At 46.0% G+C, this 19,371-nt stretch overlaps 1 protein-coding gene across 1 annotated transcript in view; it reads left to right on the top strand.

The window, feature by feature from the left end:
• Positions 1–6,921, top strand: part of LOC112259657 (protein kinase C iota type) — a 38,427-nt gene extending 31,506 nt beyond the window's left edge. The window contains 4 exon segments of the mRNA XM_042329081.1: positions 310–389; positions 1,908–1,997; positions 4,617–4,732; positions 6,145–6,921. Of these exon segments, the coding sequence (XP_042185015.1) occupies positions 310–389; positions 1,908–1,997; positions 4,617–4,732; positions 6,145–6,232 (374 nt within the window). The 3' untranslated portion in view covers positions 6,233–6,921.
• Positions 6,922–19,371: the final 12,450 nt, after the last annotated feature.

The following is a 19,371-nucleotide window of genomic DNA, read 5'->3' as shown; positions in this document are numbered from 1 at the left end:
TAATGGTCACCCAATTGTCTTTTTTTTGTCTTTTTTTGACACCCTGTTGTGTACTAAGCCAGTAATAGAGTACATCCCGGGGGACGGTAGGAATATCTGTATACTGCCAACCCTACAGTGCACCTCTAGTCAAAAGTCTGATTGTTCTTGAGGGCTGAGATAGTGGTAATGCTGCAGTGCCTGACACATGTCCACAGTGTCAGCATATCAGTTTCAATAAGGTATTTTTCACAGCCTCTCTCTTTATATCCACTCTGTCACTATTGTAAAAGCCCTCTCAAAATCGAATCTAATCTCTCTCCTCTGTAGTAATATTGGAAAAACAGATTAGGATTCCTCGATCGTTGTCAGTCAAAGCTGCCAGCGTCCTCAAGGGCTTTCTCAACAAGGTAACTACTGCACACTCCCGCCTCCTCCCTCCCTCCCGCCTCCTCTCTCTCCCTCCCTCCCCCGCCTCCTCTCTCTCTCTCCCCCCTCCCGCCTCCTCTCTCTCTCCCTCCCTCCCCGCTCCTCTCTCCCTCCCTCCCCCTCCCCGCCTCTTCTCTCTCTCCCTCCCTCCCGCCTCTTCTCTCTCTCCCTCCCTCCCGCCTCTTCTCTCTCTCCCTCCCTCCCGCCTCTTCTCTCTCTCCCCCCTCCCTCCCTCCCGCCTCCTCTGCCTCCCTCCCTCCTCTCCTCCCTGCCTCCTCTGCCTCCTCTGCCTCCTCTCCCTCCCGCCTCCTCTCCCTCCCTCCCGCCTCCTCTCCCCTCCCGCCTCCTCTCCTCCTCCCTCCCTCTGCCTCCTGCCTCCTGCCTCCTCTGCCTCCCCCTGCCTCCTCTGCCTCCCGCTCCTCCTCTCCCTCCCCCTCCTCCCTCCTCCCTCCCTCCTCCTCTCCCCCTCCCGCCTCCTCTCCCTCCCGCCTCCCTCCCCCTCCTCTCTCCTCCCTCCCGCCTCCTCTCCCTCCCTCCCGCCTCCTCTCCCTCCCCTCCCTCCCCCCCCTCCTCTCCCTCCCCCTCCCGCCTCCCCTCCCGCCTCCCCCCTCCCGCCTGCCTCCCCCGCCTCCTCTCCTCCCGCCTCCTCTCTCCCCCTCCCCTCCTCCTCCTCCCCTCCCGCCTCCCTCCCCCCCTCCCGCCTCCTCTCCCTCCCGCCTCCTCTCCCCTCCCGCCTCCTCTCTCCCTCCCGCCTCCTCTCCCGCCTCCCCTCCTCCCTCTCCTCTCCCTCCCTCCTCCCTGCCTCCCCCCTCCTCCCCTCCTCCTCTCCCTCCCCCCTCCCCCTCCTCTCCCTCCCCCCCGCCTCCTCTCTCCCCCCTCCCTCTTCTCCCGCCTCTCCCGCCTCCTCCCGCCTCCTCCCTCCTCTTCTCCCGCCTCCTCCCTCCTCTCCCCGCCTCTCCCCCCTCCTCTCCCTGCCTCCTCTCTCTCCCTCCCTCCTGCCTCCTCTCTCTCCCTCCCTCCCTCCTCCCTCCCTCCCCTCCCTCCCTCCCCCTCCCCCGCCCCTCCCCTCCCGCCTCCTCTCCCTCCCGCCTCCTCTCCCTTCCTCCTCTCCTCTCCCTCCCCCCCCGCCTCTTCTCCCCCTCCCCCCCTCCCTCCCGCCTCTCTCTCCCGCCTCTTCTCCCGCCTCTTCTCCCGCCTCCCTCTCCCCTGCCTCTTCTCCCGCCTCTTCTCCCGCCTCTTCTCCCGCCTCCCTCTCCCGCCTCTTCCCTCCCGCCTCCTTCTCCCCCTCTTCTCCCGCCTCTTCTCCCGCCTCCCTCCCGCCTCTTCTCCCGCCTCTTCTCCCGCCTCTTCTCCCGCCTCTTCTCCCGCCTCCTCTCCCTCCCTCTCGCCTCCTTTCCCTCCCATCTGTCTCATTATATATGGTGTAATTTTCTCTCACACCCTTTTCTTTGTTGCTCTCCCTCTCTTCCACTTCTCCCTCCCTCTCTTCTATCTCTCAGGAACCTAAGGAGAGGCTAGGTTGTCACCCCCAGACGGGCTTCGCTGACATCATGGGTCATCCCTTCTTCCGAAACGTAGACTGGGACCTTGTGAGTCATCGTGTCTTCTTTCTTTCGCACTTCTATCTTTCTCTGTCTGTCTTTTCTGTGTTCTATCAGTGTTCTCTGGTGTTGAGGTGGGTTAGAACACCATGATCCAACAGAGACAAGAGATGGTGAATCATTGTTTTCATTCAAACAAAATTGATAATTAACTTCAACACTGTGAACGACGGACAGTGAGACAAATCAACTCCTATACTGTTTCCACTAGAGGTCGACCGATTTATGATTTTTCAACACAGATACCGATTATTGGAGGACCAAAAAAGCCTATACCGATTAATCGCATGATTTTTATTTATTTATTTGTAATAATGAGAATTACAACAATACTGAATGAACACTTATTTTAACTTAATACATCAATAAAATACATTTAGCCTCAAGTAAATAATGAAACATGTTCAATTTGGTTTAAATAATGCAAAAACAAAGTGTTGGAGAAGGAAGTAAAAGTGCAATATGTGCCATGTAAGAAAGCTAACGTTTAAGTTCCTTGCTCAGAACATGAGAACATATGAAAGCTGGTGGTTCCTTTTAACATGAGTCTTCAATATTCCCAGGTAAGAAGTTTTAGGTTGAAGTTATTATAGGAATTATAGGACTATTTCCCTCTATACCATTTGTATTTCATTAACCATTGACTATTGGATGTTCTTATAGGTACTTTAGTATTGTCAGTGTAACAGTATAGCTTCCGTCCCTCTCCTCGCTCCTCCCTGGGCTCGAACCAGGAACACAACGACAACAGCCACCCTCGAAGCAGCGTTACCCATGCAGAGCAAGGGAAACAACCACTGCAAGGCTCAGAGCGAGTGACGTTTGAAACGCTATTAGCGCGCGCTAACTAGCTAGCAATTTCACTTCGTTTACACCAGCCTCATCTCGGGAGTTGATAGGCTTGAAGTCATAAACAGCGCAATGCTTGACGCACAATGAAGCGCTGCTGGCAAAACGCTCAGTCAGATACTTCGATACTTGTATGCTTGTATGCTCAGTCAGATTATACACAACGCAGGACACGCTAGATAATATCTAGTAATATCATCAACCATGTGTAGTTAACTACTGATTATGATTGTTTTTTATAAGATAAGTTTAATGCTAGCTAGCAACTTACCTTGACTTACTGCATTCGCGTAACAGGCAAACTCCTTGTGGAGTGCAACGAGAGAGAGGCAGGTCGTTATTGCGTTGGACTAGTTTACTGTAAGGTTGCAAGATTGGATCCCCCGAGCTGACAATGTGAAAATCTGTCGTTCTGCCCCTGAAAAGGGCAGTTAACCCACTGTTCCTAGGCCGTCATTGAAAATAAGAATGTGTTCTTAACTGACTTGCCTAGTTAAATAAAGGTAAACAAATAAATAATAATATTTAAATCGGCAAATCGGCGCCCAAAAATACAGATTTCCGATTGTTATGAAAACTTGAAATCGGCCAATCCGATGAATCTGTCGACCTCTAGTTTCCACATAGTTGAGGGTCATCAACTTAGACAAGCCCAGACAGTCTCCTTTCCCACCAGGGAACAAGACAGGCCAATGGGATGTATTGGTTCTCTAAGGGCAGGTTTCTCAGACTCATATTAAACCTATCCCTGGACCAAGTGGTTCTGTTGTAGTTAGATGTTCACCACCAATAAGCAGTAACATGGTTAACCTCATGATGTTTCACCTGTTGCAGCAGACACCAGGGTTGGGGTCAATTCAGATTTTCAATATTCTGGAAAAATGGAATTGGAATTTCAGTTTACTTCCTGAATTGTAAAGGAATTGACTCCAACCATGGTAATGGGCCAGACATACTCCCAAGGCAATCTCCCTAGTTCTACCCACCTGCCAGCTAAACAAACAGGCTGGCCTCTAGACATGCCTCCAGTCCCAGACCAGCTCAGGAGCAGCCTGACCTCTTTCCCCTGTTTGGTCTGGACTGCTGCTGTACTGACTTGCTGGCTGGCTCTCTGTCTGGAAGGATCAGGTTACACTGCTGGGCTGCCTCCCCCTCTACTCAGTCTCCCCTCATAAACAACAGGTGGCAGCCAGCCCATGCAGTACTCTAGTCTACCTACAGGGGGGGGGGCAGTACTGGGTCAACACACTGCAGGCTGTCTGTCTGGCCTGAGTTTACAGTGGAGTTTTCACTAAGCCACAGCACAGTCACTAATATCGTTTCAGAGAGAAACAGGGAGATTGGCTTTTGGTAAAATCATTTTTGTTAGACAGTTTCATACACTGAACCCCATTTTCTTTTTACTGTTATTTCTTTACTTACACACACACACACACACACACACACACCTTTTTTTCCCACACCATTGATTAGAGCCTGTAAGTGAGCATTTCACTAAGGTCTACACCTGTTGTATTCGGACATGTGACAAATAAAGTTTGATTTGATTTGAAGTCTTGTTTGTAAATAATGCTTGTTGGTTGAAACATGGTGCTTGCAGTATAAAGTTGGCTGTAAGTAGTTTTGGATTAAAGCATTTAGCTAAATAGCTTCATGTACATTATTTTAAAAGAGTATCAAGGTGTGTGTGTGTGTGTGTGTGTGTGTGTGTGTGTGTGTTTGCCCGCCCTCTGACCCCATTGGCTTGTGTTGTTTCAGATGGAACAAAAGCAGGTGGCTCCTCCATTCAAACCCAACATCTCAGGAGAGTTTGGACTGGACAGCTTCGACACCCAGTTTACCAACGAGCCTATCCAGCTCACGCCTGATGACGAGTGAGTGTCCTAATGGCTGGCTGGGCAGACTGTCTCTGTCTGGCGCTGTCTGTCATTCTTCATGAATCAGTTTGATTCATCTTCATTTAAACAGGGAGTCACTCTTTTACAAGAGAGCCCTGCGTACATTTACTAATAAAACAAGAGAGCCCTGCGTACATTTACTAATAAAACAAGAGCCCTGCGTACATTTACTAATAAAACAAGAGCCCTGCGTACATTTACTAATAAAACAAGAGAGAGCCCTGCGTACATTTACTAATAAAACAAGAGAGCCCTGCGTACATTTACTAATAAAACAAGAGCCCTGCGTACATTTACTAATAAAACAAGAGCCCTGCGTACATTTACTAATAAAACAAGAGCCCTGCGTACATTTACTAAAACAAGAGAGCCCTAAAACAATAAAACAAGAGCCCTGCGTACATTTACTAATAAATAAAACAAGAGCCCTGCGTACATTTACTAATAAAACAAGAGCCCTGCGTAGAGCCCTGCGTACATTTACTAATAAAACAAGAGCCCTGCGTACATTTACTAATAAAACAAGAGAGAGCCCTGCGTACATTTACTAATAAAACAAGAGCCCTGCGTACATTTACTAATAAAACAAGAGCCCTGCGTACATTTACTAATAAAACAAGAGCCCTGCGTACATTTACCAATAAAACAAGAGCCCTGCGTACATTTACTAATAAAACAAGAGAGCCCTGCGTACATTTACTAATAAAACAAGAGCCCTGCGTACATTTACTAATAAAACAAGAGCCCTGCGTACATTTACTAATAAAACAAGAGCCCTGCGTACATTTACTAATAAAACAAGAGCCCTGCGTACATTTACTAATAAAACAAGAGCCCTGCGTACATTTACTAATAAAACAAGAGAGCCCTGCGTACATTTACTAATAAAACCCACTATAATAATAATACACGTTAAACACATCTAAGAAAAGCAATCGTATTTGTTTACATAAGTCTCCAGTCATTTTAAATGTCTGAAAGGAATTTTGTGTATTGTTCCACACATAAAAAGGGCAGGAACAACTCAAATCAGATTTTCCTAACTCCATGGAGACCAATGGGATCTCCAGAGATATCCACCCCTGAGAACGGATTTGGTCATTTTATTTGTCTAAAATGAATCAATGAAGTGATGTACAGTGGAAGTTTCTGCCAGACTGCTTTGTAAATAAATTAGAGACCAGTGCAGATATCTTTACAGACAGAGGTCCATCCCTCATGTTTATAAAGAATACCATGAGTCCTAAAAACTTCTTGCTGAATGGAGTACTGAATGGTTTCAAAACAGAGGCTACCTATGATGGAGGTTACTAGACCTGTGAATGACTTCCTGATCAGCGCGGTCATAGGACGACCCCCTTAACCTTTGTTCCTTTCCTGTTTTCCAGTGACGCGGTGAAGAAGATCGACCAGTCGGAGTTCGAAGGGTTCGAGTACATCAACCCTCTACTGATGTCGGCCGAGGAGTGTGTGTGAACTAGGGAGTGTGTGGGAGTGGACACAGCACGCCACCTCGTGTCCTCGACGACGTCGTCACTAGTTAGCTCTGCATGGTTACCAGACTACCCGGCGATGACATCATCAAAGAGCGTCCTGCTGTTGAATAGAGAGAGGCTGAGAGCCGCCGGGGCTCTCAGACGAGAGACACTAACTTGCCAAACCAATCTCACATAGTGTGTCACAAATGGCACCTTTTCCTCGACGTGTAGTGCACTAGGGAATGGGGTGCCATTTTGGACGAACGTCACTGTCCTTTTTTTTTATTTTTATCACTAGTCTTTTAAAACTACTTTCTCAATTATTTTTGTATTGATGTATCAAATCCGCACTGATTTCCTCGTTGGTCATCAGAGTGCAGGCTCTCAGTAGCCAATGAGGCTTGGAGGTTGGTTACCTAGGTTACTGGACACAAAGGGAAGGGGGGGGGGACACAGACAGTCCACAGAGAACAAGCTAACCATCCTCTCTTCTTCCCAGCTTGGAGGTTGTTAAATGCATATTTTATTTGTACATAATAAGAATGATGTTTAGCCAAGGCCTTTTAACCCCAAGCCAGATCACCAGGGAACATAGTTGAAAACGGTTTCATGTTCACTACACGTATCATGATGAGCGTTGTTGCAGCACCATGTTTGTAGAGGACTGAAGAAGAACAACAGCATTTTTAAAAAACACAAAAAAATCACAAAAAAACAACAATCTATATATATTTTTCTCGTTTTATTTAATGAATTGGCAGTCTATGTACGCTAGTCAATGTCCCCAAAGTGTTACGCCGTCGTCAAGCCCGTTGGCTCACTTATTGTTTACGTTTTGCAGTAGTCTTCGTGGCAACTTCCAGGACAGAGATGGTTCCAAGTTAAAGCGATTGCCGTCTCAGCAGCCAACCAACACTAACTAACGTAGATACTGACAAAAGGCACATGTCAAATGGCATCCTATACTATATAAAGAGCGCAAGAAAAGTACTCTACAATAACACTGCGAGATTTAGAGTTAGGGTGCTATTATGGATACAACCACACTGTGAATGAAAGAGTTTACTGTGAGGAGAAGATTTGGATACGAGTGGGCTGGACCACTAGCTGAGTTTAGTTATATGTCCCAAATGGCACACTATGCCCGATCTAGTGCACTACGTTTGGTCATAGCCCTATGTGCCCTGGTCAAAACTAGTGCAGAATTTTTTTATTTTATTTAACCTTTATTTAACTAGGCGAGTCAGTTAAGAACAAATTCTTATTTTCAATGACTGCCTAGGAACAGTGGGTTAACTGCCTGTTCAGTGGCAGAACGACAGATTTCTACCTTGTCAGCTCAGGGATTCGATCTTGCAGCCTTTCGGTTACTAGTCCAACGCTCTCACTAGTTAGCTCTGCATGGTTACCAGACTACCCGGCGATGACATCATCAAAGAGCGTCCTGCTGTTGAATAGAGAGAGGCTGAGAGCCGCCGGGGCTCTCAGACGAGAGACACTAACTTGCCAAACCAATCTCACCTTATACTCTACGTGTAGTGCACTAGGGAATGGGGTGCCATTTTGGGATGAAAGTCATTCTTGCCATTTGGGACACAACCTAGTAGTTTATGCAATCTGTCATTCACAAAGAACCAAAACAATATTTTCTAAAGGAGAAGGAAAAGTTGTTAAATATGTCTTGTCATTTACAGTGGTACAGTATATACACACACAGTAGGAAAAGGTGGTGTCCTAATATTAGCCAGGAAAAGTTTATTTTTTTCCCCCTCTCTGTTCATTTTTAAAATAGAATGCCTTTCTGAAACTCTTTTGTTTATATATCTGTTTTCACAATATTTAAAAAAAAAAAAAAAGTTTCTACAGTTTTCTCTAGTCCATGTCTGTGAATCAGTTTGAATATGAATGATAAGGATGGAGTCAGACCGTCGATCTCTTGGACCACTTCTGACCACTACAGATGACGCTCTTGAAAGAGATTTTCATCAAATCTAATAATAAACACTATCAAAGCATTTAACAGCTTCAATTTATATTCCAAGTTCTGAATAGAGGTTTAAAAAAAAAAAAAAAAAAAAAAAGTTGTCTCAAATGGCACCTTATGCCCTATATAGCACACTACTTTAGATCAGAGTTCTATGGGCCCTGGTGGAAAAAAATAAGTGCACTAAATGGGGAATAGGGTGCCATTTAAGGTGACGATTGGGATGCTACCAAAGTGTTTTAAAGTGGTGCCAAGTGGTGATTGGAGGAACAAACAACTCTTCAGAATTTTTATCATGTTACTTTATATTGCAATGTATTTTTGTTACTTTAAAAAAAATATATAAAAAAATAAAATGTGCTGTTTCTCTAATGATTGATCGCTACATTGATTGGTGATTATTGTTATTGTGTGAAACCTGTTTGAAAACACTTTGAGGATGATGTGTGATTTCATCCAGAGGTGCCTACTGAAATGCTTAACAGGATGTAAAAAACTGATTTCTCAAAATAAACATTTTTATTTCCCTCCCTGTCTGTGTTGCTGTTTGTCCCTGCTACTGGTTGTCTCGTGCTGTTGCTTTTCGTCTGTCTCTCTGTTCATTGGTCTGTTGGTGTGTCTATGTCCGTCTGGCTGGCTCGCTGTGTCTGTTTATCTGCCTGTTTGTCCTGTCCATCGCTGTCTGCCTGACTAGGTGTCCGTCTCTGTCAATCTCTCTGTCTGTCTGCCTGACTAGGTGTCTCTCTGTTTTACCGATACCTGTTTTATGTTTAAATGAACCTGGGAGGTAGATCACAAAGCAGTTTCATTAGGCTGGATAAACACTAAGAGAGTTCTAGATTCTGTCTAAATTCACACTGCAGCAGCAGCTTGTCTCCTGTAGTCATGTGATGTGACGTTGCCAGACGTTTGGCTACCTCGGGTCAAAGGTCACTGCCACGAGAGCTGTCCTGTCTTTTCTCCGGTCTCCTCTTCTCTCTCCTCTGCCCTCCTCGGTCTCCTCTTCTCTCTCCTCTGCCCTCCTCAGTCTCCTCTTCTCTCTCCTCTGCCCTCCTTCTCGCTCCTCTGCCCTCCTCGGTCTCCTCTTCTCGCTCCTCTGCCCTCCTCGGTCTCCTCTTCTCTCTCCTCTGCCCTCCTCGGTCTCCTCTTCTCTCTCCTCTGCCCTCCTCGGTCTCCTCTTCTCTCTCCTTCTCTCTCCTCGGTCTCTCTCTTCTCTCTCCTCTGCCCTCCTCGGTCTCCTCTTCTCTCTCCTTCTCTCTCCTCGGTCTCCTCTTCTCTCTCCTCTGCCCTCCTCGGTCTCCTCTTCTCTCTCCTCTGCCCTCCTCGGTCTCCTCTTCTCTCTCCTCTGCCCTCCTCGGTCTCCTCTTCTCTCTCCTTCTCTCTCCTCGGTCTCCTCTTCTCTCTCCTCTGCCCTCCTCGGTCTCCTCTTCTCTCTCCTCTGCCCTCCTCGGTCTCCTCTCTCCACTGCGTTCACCTGCCGTTCTTAACCCTCTACACAGTGGTTCTTAAACCTCCTCGGGGATACCCAGACATTTCATAGTTTTGTTCCAGCCCTGAACTAGTTTACCTGATTTAAGTAGTCAAGGGCTTGAGGATTAGTTTACAAGTTGAATCAGGTGTGATCTGGAATACATCAAATAAATGGAATGGCTGGGGGTCCCTGAGGAAGTTGGAGAACCTCTGCTCTCCTCTACCCCTCTCTTTCTGCTCTACCCCTCTCTCTCTCTCCTCTACCCCTCTCTTTCTGCTCTACCCCTCTCTCTCTCCTCTACCCTTCTCTCTCTTTCTGCTCTACCCCTCTCTTTCTGCTCTACCCCTCTCTCTCTTTCTCCTCTACCCCTCTCCTCTTTCTCCTCTACCCCCTCTCTCTTTCTCCTCTACCCCCCTCTCTCTCTTTCTCCTCTGCCCCCCTCTCTACTCCTCTCCCCCTCTCTCTTTCTGCTCTCTCTCTCTCTCCCCCCCCCTCTCTCCTCTACCCCCCCCTCTCTCTCCTCTACCCCCCTCTCTCTCCTACCCTTCTCTCTCTGTCTCGTTATTATATCTCAACAGTTTCATCAACACCCCTTGTCTCCCAATCTAAAAATCCTGTGTGGAAAATATATTGTAAAACCGCAGGCGATACTGTACTGTAAATCAAACTTCCTCCGTGAAGGACATAAAGGGATACATGTCTCGTACCACAATCCTGTTCTTCTAAAACGCTGGCCTTCTCAGGCGCGACGCTGCAGCATCACCCCTCACCACCTCAGCCTCTGGAACACAGAGGCTGTATCACAAACATCACCTTATTCCCTACATAGTTCACCACTTTTGACCAGGGTCCGTAGGGCTCTGGTCAAAAGTAGTGCACTGTGTAAGGAGTAGGGTGCCATTTGGGATGCAGGCAGCCAGAGCGGACAACCGCTGTATAGTTAATGATGTAAAACGGTGGAGGATCTGAAAAACATCCTGCTTTAATTGCACTTATCTTGTCTGCCCCCCCCATACCTAGAGGGGTTTAATTAAGCAATACAACAATCTATCTCATACTGTTCTGTTCAGCAGGAAAAACACAACGACCCCTTTCGTTAAACACACACTGTAATGTGTAGTGTACTTCTCGGTGCTGCAGTACATGCTAATGTGTGTACCAAATGGCACTATTCTGTATATAGTGCACCATAGGGCTCTGGTCAAAAGTAGTGCACTACATAATGGGAATAGGGTGTGATTTGTGCTGCACTGTGTATGTACTTCAAGATGCTACGTTCTACTACATTCTAAACACAGTCTTGGAGGCAACGTTATCATCATAGCTAATAGCACTATAAACCACACTATGACTGTTGAATCAGTGTGTGTGTGTGATTGAACAACCTTCTTGGTCTTTGTCAATAAATCAACGATGAGTCATTGTCGTCACATCCCCCACACCACATAGCGCTGCGAGATTCAGAGAGCTGCTATGTACAGATTGGTTTCGGTAGTAGTTTTACTACTGTCATTATAATGATATAGTGACGGCATCTCCACTGTTCTTACCGTTTCTAATCAAGTTAAAACATACTACCAAGCATGCACAGAACACTGGGGGTCAGAGGTGGCGACAGGGACTGGGGGTCAGAGGTGGTGACAGGGACTGGGGGTTAGAGGTGAGGACAGGAACTGGGGGTCAGAGGTTGAGACAGTGATTTGGGGTCAGAGGTGGTGACAGGGACTAGGGGTTAGAGGTGAGGACAGGCACTGTGGGGTCAGAGTTGGTGACAGGGACTGGGGGTCAGAGGTGGTGACAGGGACTAGGGGTTAGAGGTGAGGACAGGGACTGGGGGTTAGAGGTGAGGACAGGGACTGGGTGTCAGAGGTGGAGACAGGGACTGGGGGTCAGAGGTGGTGACAGGGACTGGGGGTCAGAGGTGGTGACAGGGACTGGGGGTCAGAGGTGAGGACAGGGACTGGGGGTCAGAGGTGAGGACAGGGACTGGGGGTTAGAGGTGAGGACAGGGACTGGGTGTCAGAGGTGGAGACAGGGACTTGGGGTAAGAGGTGGAGACAGGGACTTGGGGGTCAGAGGTGGAGACATGGGGTTCATTCATTTATGATTGATCATAGAGTCTAGTCTAGTGATTTTATTTCATTGGTACATAGAGAATGTGTGTAATGACAGCTGGGCAGCAATAGAATAAGGATGGGGTCATGGGTGTCATATAGAGTGTCTGGATGGCTTCCTTGAAGACACAGAGATTTTATCCATATTCTACCCAAAATATATCCTGGAAAATATGTGAATAGATTTCATTCTGTGTGTAATGCTGGTTTTGCGGCCCGACTGGAATAAATATAATTCCCCTTTGAAGTAAATCAATAAAACAAAGGCACAAAATATTTGTGAAAGTATTGAACATTTCCCACAATATGCCAGAATTAAACTGTTTATTTTCTACTAATCCAGACGTATCTTGTTATATGCCTGGACCTCTTCCTGCAATATTCTAATGAAGTGTGGCTTTTAATAAATAAAAGGGTTTTAATAGACTAAAAGAAGAGATGGCGATAGAATGTGTTGTTACGTCTTATTCCCCCAGGGTGCACTTAGGAGGCTCGATAGGAGTTGAGACAGAGCCCAGGCTAACAGAGAGGTTCATCAATGTGCTAGCTAGTAACCACTCTGTTCTCTTCTCCTTTCCCAGTCCTCTGACCATGCCACAACAACAGGTTGTGTCCCAAATGGCACCCTATTCACTATATAGTGCACTACTTTTGCCCAGAGCCCATACTCTACCACCTCAGCCAACAGCTCTGTGTTTATTAGGACCTAATGAACAATCAGCATTGGCTATTTTATTGTACGTATGAGATACATGTTCTATGACAGCAGCAGTATAGCTTGCGATGTTATTACAGAGAAATCAATGTCTCTTGTGCTCTGCGGCTGGATAGGAGGAGTGCCTGTGTCCCAAATTGATCCCTATACTGTATAATGTGGTAGAATGTTGACCAGGCTGGGCCCATGGGACTTTGGATCAAAATGTATGCACTATGAAGGAACTAGTGTGCCATTTGTGTTTCAGACAGAATGTACACTGTTACACAGCTACGGCTTCACGCTCTCGCAATACATCTGCTGACCCCCGCTGTCGTATGAGAGCCAGCCTGGAGGTGCTGGCCGGGGTCGTTTATCAAACCTTTATCATGCCGCTCACACACAGACACACAAAAGAAACGTACTTGCACACACACGCACATTAGGCTGTGACATCAGAGTGTGAGTCAGACCGTCAGACAGACAGTGAGGGAGCATGACGTGTCCTCTCTCTCCCAGCCAGGCAGCTCGATAAGCCTCTCGGTGTACAACCGTCTGATTAACAGTTACATGACAAGGCTCAGGGATCATCCCAAATGGCACCCTATTCCCAATAGGGCCCAAAGGGCTTTGGTGAAAAGTAGTGCACTATGTAGGGAATAGGGTGCCATTTGGGATGCATCCTCTCTCAGCTGGGGGGGCAGTTGGGTTTAATTTGGGAGAAAATATGTGAGGACATGGACAAATCACAGAGAGATCTTTAATGGCTAGGACAAAAATATCTTGTGAAAATGTAAATGTTTTTATAACTGACCATAAAACAAATTGAGGTTTAAATGAATGTCATCTTTAAACAATCAAAGACCTTAAATTCTGTTGTAAGTAGCTCTATCTGCCTTAGACTAAACTTTTGACATTTCCTTTTGGTAGCAGTTGATGTAATTCTTCAATAACACAAACCCCAAAGGAAATCTGGGGGAGGAAAATAGGTTTATTCAAAGAGGACAAATCATATAGGGAGGTAGATGGTCATTCTCCCCTGTCCTCAGTGATTCTCTCCTGTGGTTCTCTCCAGTGATTCTCTCCTGTGGTTCTCTCCAGTGGATCTCTCCAGTGGTTCTCTCCTGTGGATCTCTCCCCTGTCCTCAGTGATTCTCTCCTGTGGTTCTCTCCAGTGGATCTCTCCCCTGTCCTCAGTGATTCTCTCCTGTGGATCTCTCCAGTGGATCTCTCCCCTGTCCTCAGTGATTCTCTCCTGTGGATCTCTCCAGTGGATCTCTCCCCTGTCCTCAGTGATTCTCTCCTGTGGATCTCTCCAGTGGATCTCTCCCCTGTCCTCAGTGATTCTCTCCTGTGGTTCTCTCCAGTGGATCTCTCCTGTGGTTCCCTCCTGTGGTTCTCTCCAGTGGATCTCTCCTGTGGTTCTCTCCCCAGAACAAAAGGACAGGATCTAGTTTTATAACCTAGCCCTAGCCTGTGGTTGAACCAATTAGAAGTCCTTGCAGTACAACTGGGCCAACGGCCAAATAACAAGTATCCTGTTTCAGGCTCACTGTATAGACAAGTTCCTCCCATGTCTCTGACCCATTGATCAATAATTCCCGATTACAGAAAAAAACACTATTTCCATTGAACGTTAAATCAATTGACTTCTTGTCCTTTTGACCTCTCGTACTCTGTCTCTGCGTTGTGTATTTATCTTCAAAATATTTGTATACTCTCCTACAGTGGCTTGCGAAAGTATTTTCCCCCCCTTTGGCATTTTTCCTATTTTGTTGCCTTACAACCTGGAATTAAAATGTATTTTTTTGGGGGGTTGTATCATTTGATTTACACAACATGCCTACCATTTTGAAGATGCAAAATATGTTTTATTGTGAAACAAACTAGAAATAAGACAAAAAAACAGAAAACTTGAGTGTGCATAACTATTCACCCTCCCAAAGTCAATACTTTGTAGAGCCACCTTTTGCAGCAATTACAGCTGCAAGTCTCTTGGGGTATTTCTCTATGAACTTGGCACATCTAGCCACTGGGATTTTTGCCCGTTCTTCAAGGCAAAAGTGTTCCAGCTCCTTCAAGTTAGATGGGTTCCGCTGGTGTACAGCAATCTCTAAGTCATACCACAGATTCTCAATTGGATGGAGGTCTAGGCCATTCCAAGACGTTTAAATGTTTCCCCTTAAACCATTTGAGTGTTGCTTTAGCAGTATGCTTAGGGTCATTGTCCTGCTGGAAGGTGAACCTCTGTCCCAGTCTCAAATCACTGGAAGACTGCAACAGGTTTCCCTCAATAATTTCCCTGTATTTAGCACCATTCATTATTCCTTCAATTCTGACCAGTTTCCCAGTTCCTGACGATGAAAAACATCCCCAAAGCATGATGCTGCCACCACCGTGCTTCACTGTGGGGATGGTGTTCTCGGGGTGATGAGAGGTGTTGGGTTTGCGCCAGACATAGCATTTTCCTTGATGGCCAAAAAGCCCAATTTTAGTCTCATCTGACCAGAGTACCTTCTTCCATATGTTTGGGGAGTCTCCCACATGCCTTATGGCGAACACCAAATGTGTTTGTTTATTGTTTTCTTTAAGCAATGCCTTTTTTTCTGGCCCCTCTTTCGTAAAACCCAGCTCTGTGGAGTATATGGCTTAAAGTGGTCTTATTGATAGATATTCCAATCTCTGCTGTGGAGCTTTGCAGCTCCTTAAGGAGCTATCTCTCTGATTTGGTCCTGCTGTACATAGCTACACGTACACTACGGTCACAAGACACAGGCCTCCTAATTGTCCCTAGAATTTCTAAGCAAACAGCTGGAGGCAGGGCTTTCTCCTATAGAGCTCAATTTTTATGGAATGGTCTGCATACCCATGTGAGAGACGCAAACTCGGTCTCAACCTTTAAGTCTTTACTGAAGACTCATCTCTTCAGTGGATCATATGATTGAGTGTAGTCTGGCCCAGGAGTGTGAAGGTGAACGGAAAGGCTCTGGAGCAATGAACCGCCCTTGCTGTCTCTGCCTGGCCGGTTCCCCTCTTTCCACTGGGATTCTCTGCCTCTAACCCTATTACAGGGGCTGAGTCACTAGCTTACTAGGGCTCTTTCATACCATCCCTAGGAGGGGTGCGTCACTTGAGTGGGTTGAGTCACTGATGTGATCTTCCTGTCTGGGTTGGCACCCCCTCCTGGGTTGTGCCGTGGCGGAGATCTTTGTGGGCTGTACTCGGCCTTATCTCAGGATGGTAAGTTGGTTGTTGAAGATATCCCTCTAGTGGTGTGGGGGCTGTGCTTTGGCAAAGTGGGGTGGGGTTATATCCTTCCTTTTTGGCCCTGTCCGGGGGTGTCATCGGATGGGGCCACAGTGTCTCCTGACTCCTCCAGTCTCAGTCTCCAGTATTTATGCTGCAGTAGTTTGTGTCGTGGGGCTAGGGTCAGTTTGTTATATGTGGAGTACTTCTCCTGTCCTATCCAGTGTCCTGTGTGAATTTAAGTATGCTCTCTCTAATTCTCTCTTTCTTTCTCTCTGTTGGAGGACCTGAGCCCTAGGACCATGCCTCAGGACTACCTGACATGATGACTCCTTGCTGTCCCCAGTCCACCTGGCCGTGCTGCTGCTCCAGTTTCAACTGTTCTGCCTGTGATTATTATTATTCGACCATGCTGGTCATTTATGAACATCTTGGCCATGTCCTGTTATAATTTCCACCCGGCACAGCCAGAAGAGGACTAGCCACCCCACATAGCCTGGTTCCTCTCTAGGTTTCTTCCTAGGTTTTGGCCTTTCTAGGGAGTTTTTCCTAGCCACTGTGCTTCTACACCTGCATTGCTTGCCGTTTAGGTTTTAGGCTGGGTTTCTGTACAGCACTTTGAGATATCAGCTGATGTACGAAGGGCTATATAAATACATTTGATTTGATTTGATTTAAGGGTTATATTTGGTCCCTTTGTTACCTCTTTGATTAATGCCCTCCTTGCCTGGTCTGTGAGTTTTGGTGGGTGGCCCTCTCTTGGCAGGTTTGTTGTGGTGCCATATTCTTTCCATTTTTTAATAATGCATTTAATGGTGCTCCCTGGGATGTTCAAAGTTTCAGATATTTTTTTTATAACCCAACTCTGATCTGTACTTCTCCAAAACATTTTCCCTGACCTGTTTGGAGAGCTCCTTGGTCTTCATGGTGCCGCTTGCTTAGTGGTGTTGCAGACTCTAAGGCCTTTCAGAACAGGTGTATATATACTGAGATCATGTGACAGCTCATGTGACACTTAGATTGCACACAGGTGGACTTTATTTAACTAATTATGTGACTTCTGAAGGTAATTGGCACCAGATCGTATTTAGGGACTTCATAGCAAATGGGGTGAATACATATGTACGCACCACTTTCCCGTTGAAAGAAATATATTATAATAATTTGAAATAAGTTATTTTTTTCATTTCACTTCACCAATTTGGACTATTTTGTGTATGTCTAATACATGAAATCCAAATAAAAATCTATTTAAATTACAGGTTGTAATGCAACAATATAGGGAAAATGCCAAGGGGGATGAATACTTTTGCAAGGCACTGTACTTATATTGAAACTGGAATCATTAATGGTAAAACAGCCACGTCCTTTTTACAATATTATAACCTAACGTGTCAGGCGTAACAGAAACGCCTTAGCGGAGTTCCCATATCCGGTTTTCAGCAGAAAAGGAAGTTAGGTTGAAAATATCTGTATGCCCGAAAACCAGAACATTCCATTGTTGGCAACTCCTTTAAGGCTCACAATATTACAACAACAAAGATGTTACTGTAAACAACCAACACTGTTTTTTCCCCCCCACAGACATCCTCTCACCTGTGCAAGAAGAGCACAATATGTACTGCAATTGTATTTTTCCTGCTCCTCAGCTCTACAACAAAAACAATAACTATGGTGGGGTGGCCAGTGGCGTTGTTTCCCCCTACTGCGGAGTCCATTTTCTATTTGTACTGCCGATCTCTTGTCTGAAGAGAGGGATTGCCTAGTGCAGGGTTTGGCAAACTGGGGCCTGTGGGCCAGATTCAATGGGAGGTTTGAGTAAAATACAAAAAATATATTTTGAGAGGGGTGATGATTAATTTGGGTAAAAATAAACATATTTCAAAATAACTGCAATTTTTCTGGCCCGCAAATAGATTTTGACAAACAAATCATACCAAAACAAAATGTGCAGCCCTCCATTGAATTTTAAAATCTCGGTCTGGCCCTTGAGCAAAAAGGTTTGCCCACCCCTGGCCTAGTGTGTATAATGTGAGTCTAATATGAAATATTACACATTTCCCTATAGCCTATAGGAAAACTGCCCTAGCCCTTCTGATTCTCAGGGAGGGGGTAGGGCTTTAAACATGGTAGTGGTGTAGTAGTCAGTGTGTGGACAGTAGATAGAGCTGAAACCATAGCACCACAGCCCTTCTGATTCTCAGGGAGGGGGTAGGGCTTTAAACATGGTAGTGGTGTAGTAGTCAGTGTGTGGACAGTAGATAGAGCTGAAACCATAGCACCACAGCCCTTCTGATTCTCAGGGAGGGGTAGGGCTTTAAACATGGTAGTGGTGTAGTAGTCAGTGTGTGGACAGTAGATAGAGCTGAAACCATAGCACCACAGCCCTTCTGATTCATGGTAGTGGTGTAGTAGTCAGTCAGGGAGGCTTAGGCCCTTCTGATTCTCAGGGAGGGGTAGGGGGTAGGGCTTTAAACATGGTAGTGGTGTAGTAGTCAGTGTGTGGACAGTAGATAGAGCTGAAACCATAGCACCACAGCCCTTCTGATTCTCAGGGAGGGGGTAGGGCTTTAAACATGGTAGTGGTGTAGTAGTCAGTGTGTGGACAGTAGATAGAGCTGAAACCATAGCACCACAGCCCTTCTGATTCTCAGGGAGGGGGTAGGGCTTTAAACATGGTAGTGGTGTAATAGTCAGTGTGTGGACAGTAGATAGAGCTGAAACCATAGCACCACAGCCCTTCTGATTCTCAGGGAGGGGGTAGGGCTTTAAACATGGTAGTGGTGTAGTAGTCAGTGTGTGGACAGTAGATAGAGCTGAAACCATAGCACCGCAGCCCTTCCCTTTCCACACATCATATTAAAAAAAAAGCCAATGACTCATCCATGATACAGGACAGAGACTGAGGAAGCCCCAGCCAGCAGCAACCCGGTCACAGGCGTAAATCATTAATAGGTGCATCCTAAATAGCACTCTATTTGTTATTTTTTAAATGTATTATATAGTGCACTACATTTGACCAGGGCCTTACTTTTGACCAGGGCCCATAGGGCTCTGGTCAAAATAGTGGACTCTGTCGGCCGGAAATGGGTTGCCATTTGGGACACATCTCTAATTATCAACTGTCAGAGCAGAGACCACAATCAGCCCTACATGTTTTTTTTGAGGGGGCACTGATGATTCCCCATATCTATTTTATATATTTTTTGTATTAATTATGAATTGTGTGTAAAATATAGTGTATATATTTAATGTACAAATGTATTAAAAAATAAGGGCGCTGTGTTCTGCCCTCTCAGTTTCAGTGGGCCTGACGTCTCTGAGTCCAATCAATCCAGACAAGTCACACATTTCAGCCATACTCCACATTCATTAACACAGTGAGCAATCCACCTCTTTTACGCCTCTCTCTCATCACAGGCACCAGCTAGTGAATCACACAGCTATGACTTTTAACTGGCGCCAGGTCTAAGGTATGACTTATTGACATTGCAGGTAAACATAATTTCCTAAAAAGTCACAAAATGATCTCAGCTTGGTAAATGGATTTGATTTGATGTATGGTATTTTATCTCTTATCCTCAAACAACCTTTCGTATGTTTCTTTCGTATGTTTACAAACTTGACT

This window comes from Oncorhynchus tshawytscha, linkage group LG10 (assembly GCF_018296145.1).
Source record: "Oncorhynchus tshawytscha isolate Ot180627B linkage group LG10, Otsh_v2.0, whole genome shotgun sequence".
NCBI lineage: Eukaryota > Metazoa > Chordata > Actinopteri > Salmoniformes > Salmonidae > Oncorhynchus > Oncorhynchus tshawytscha.
This window is presented reverse-complemented; position numbering and strand designations above follow the sequence as displayed.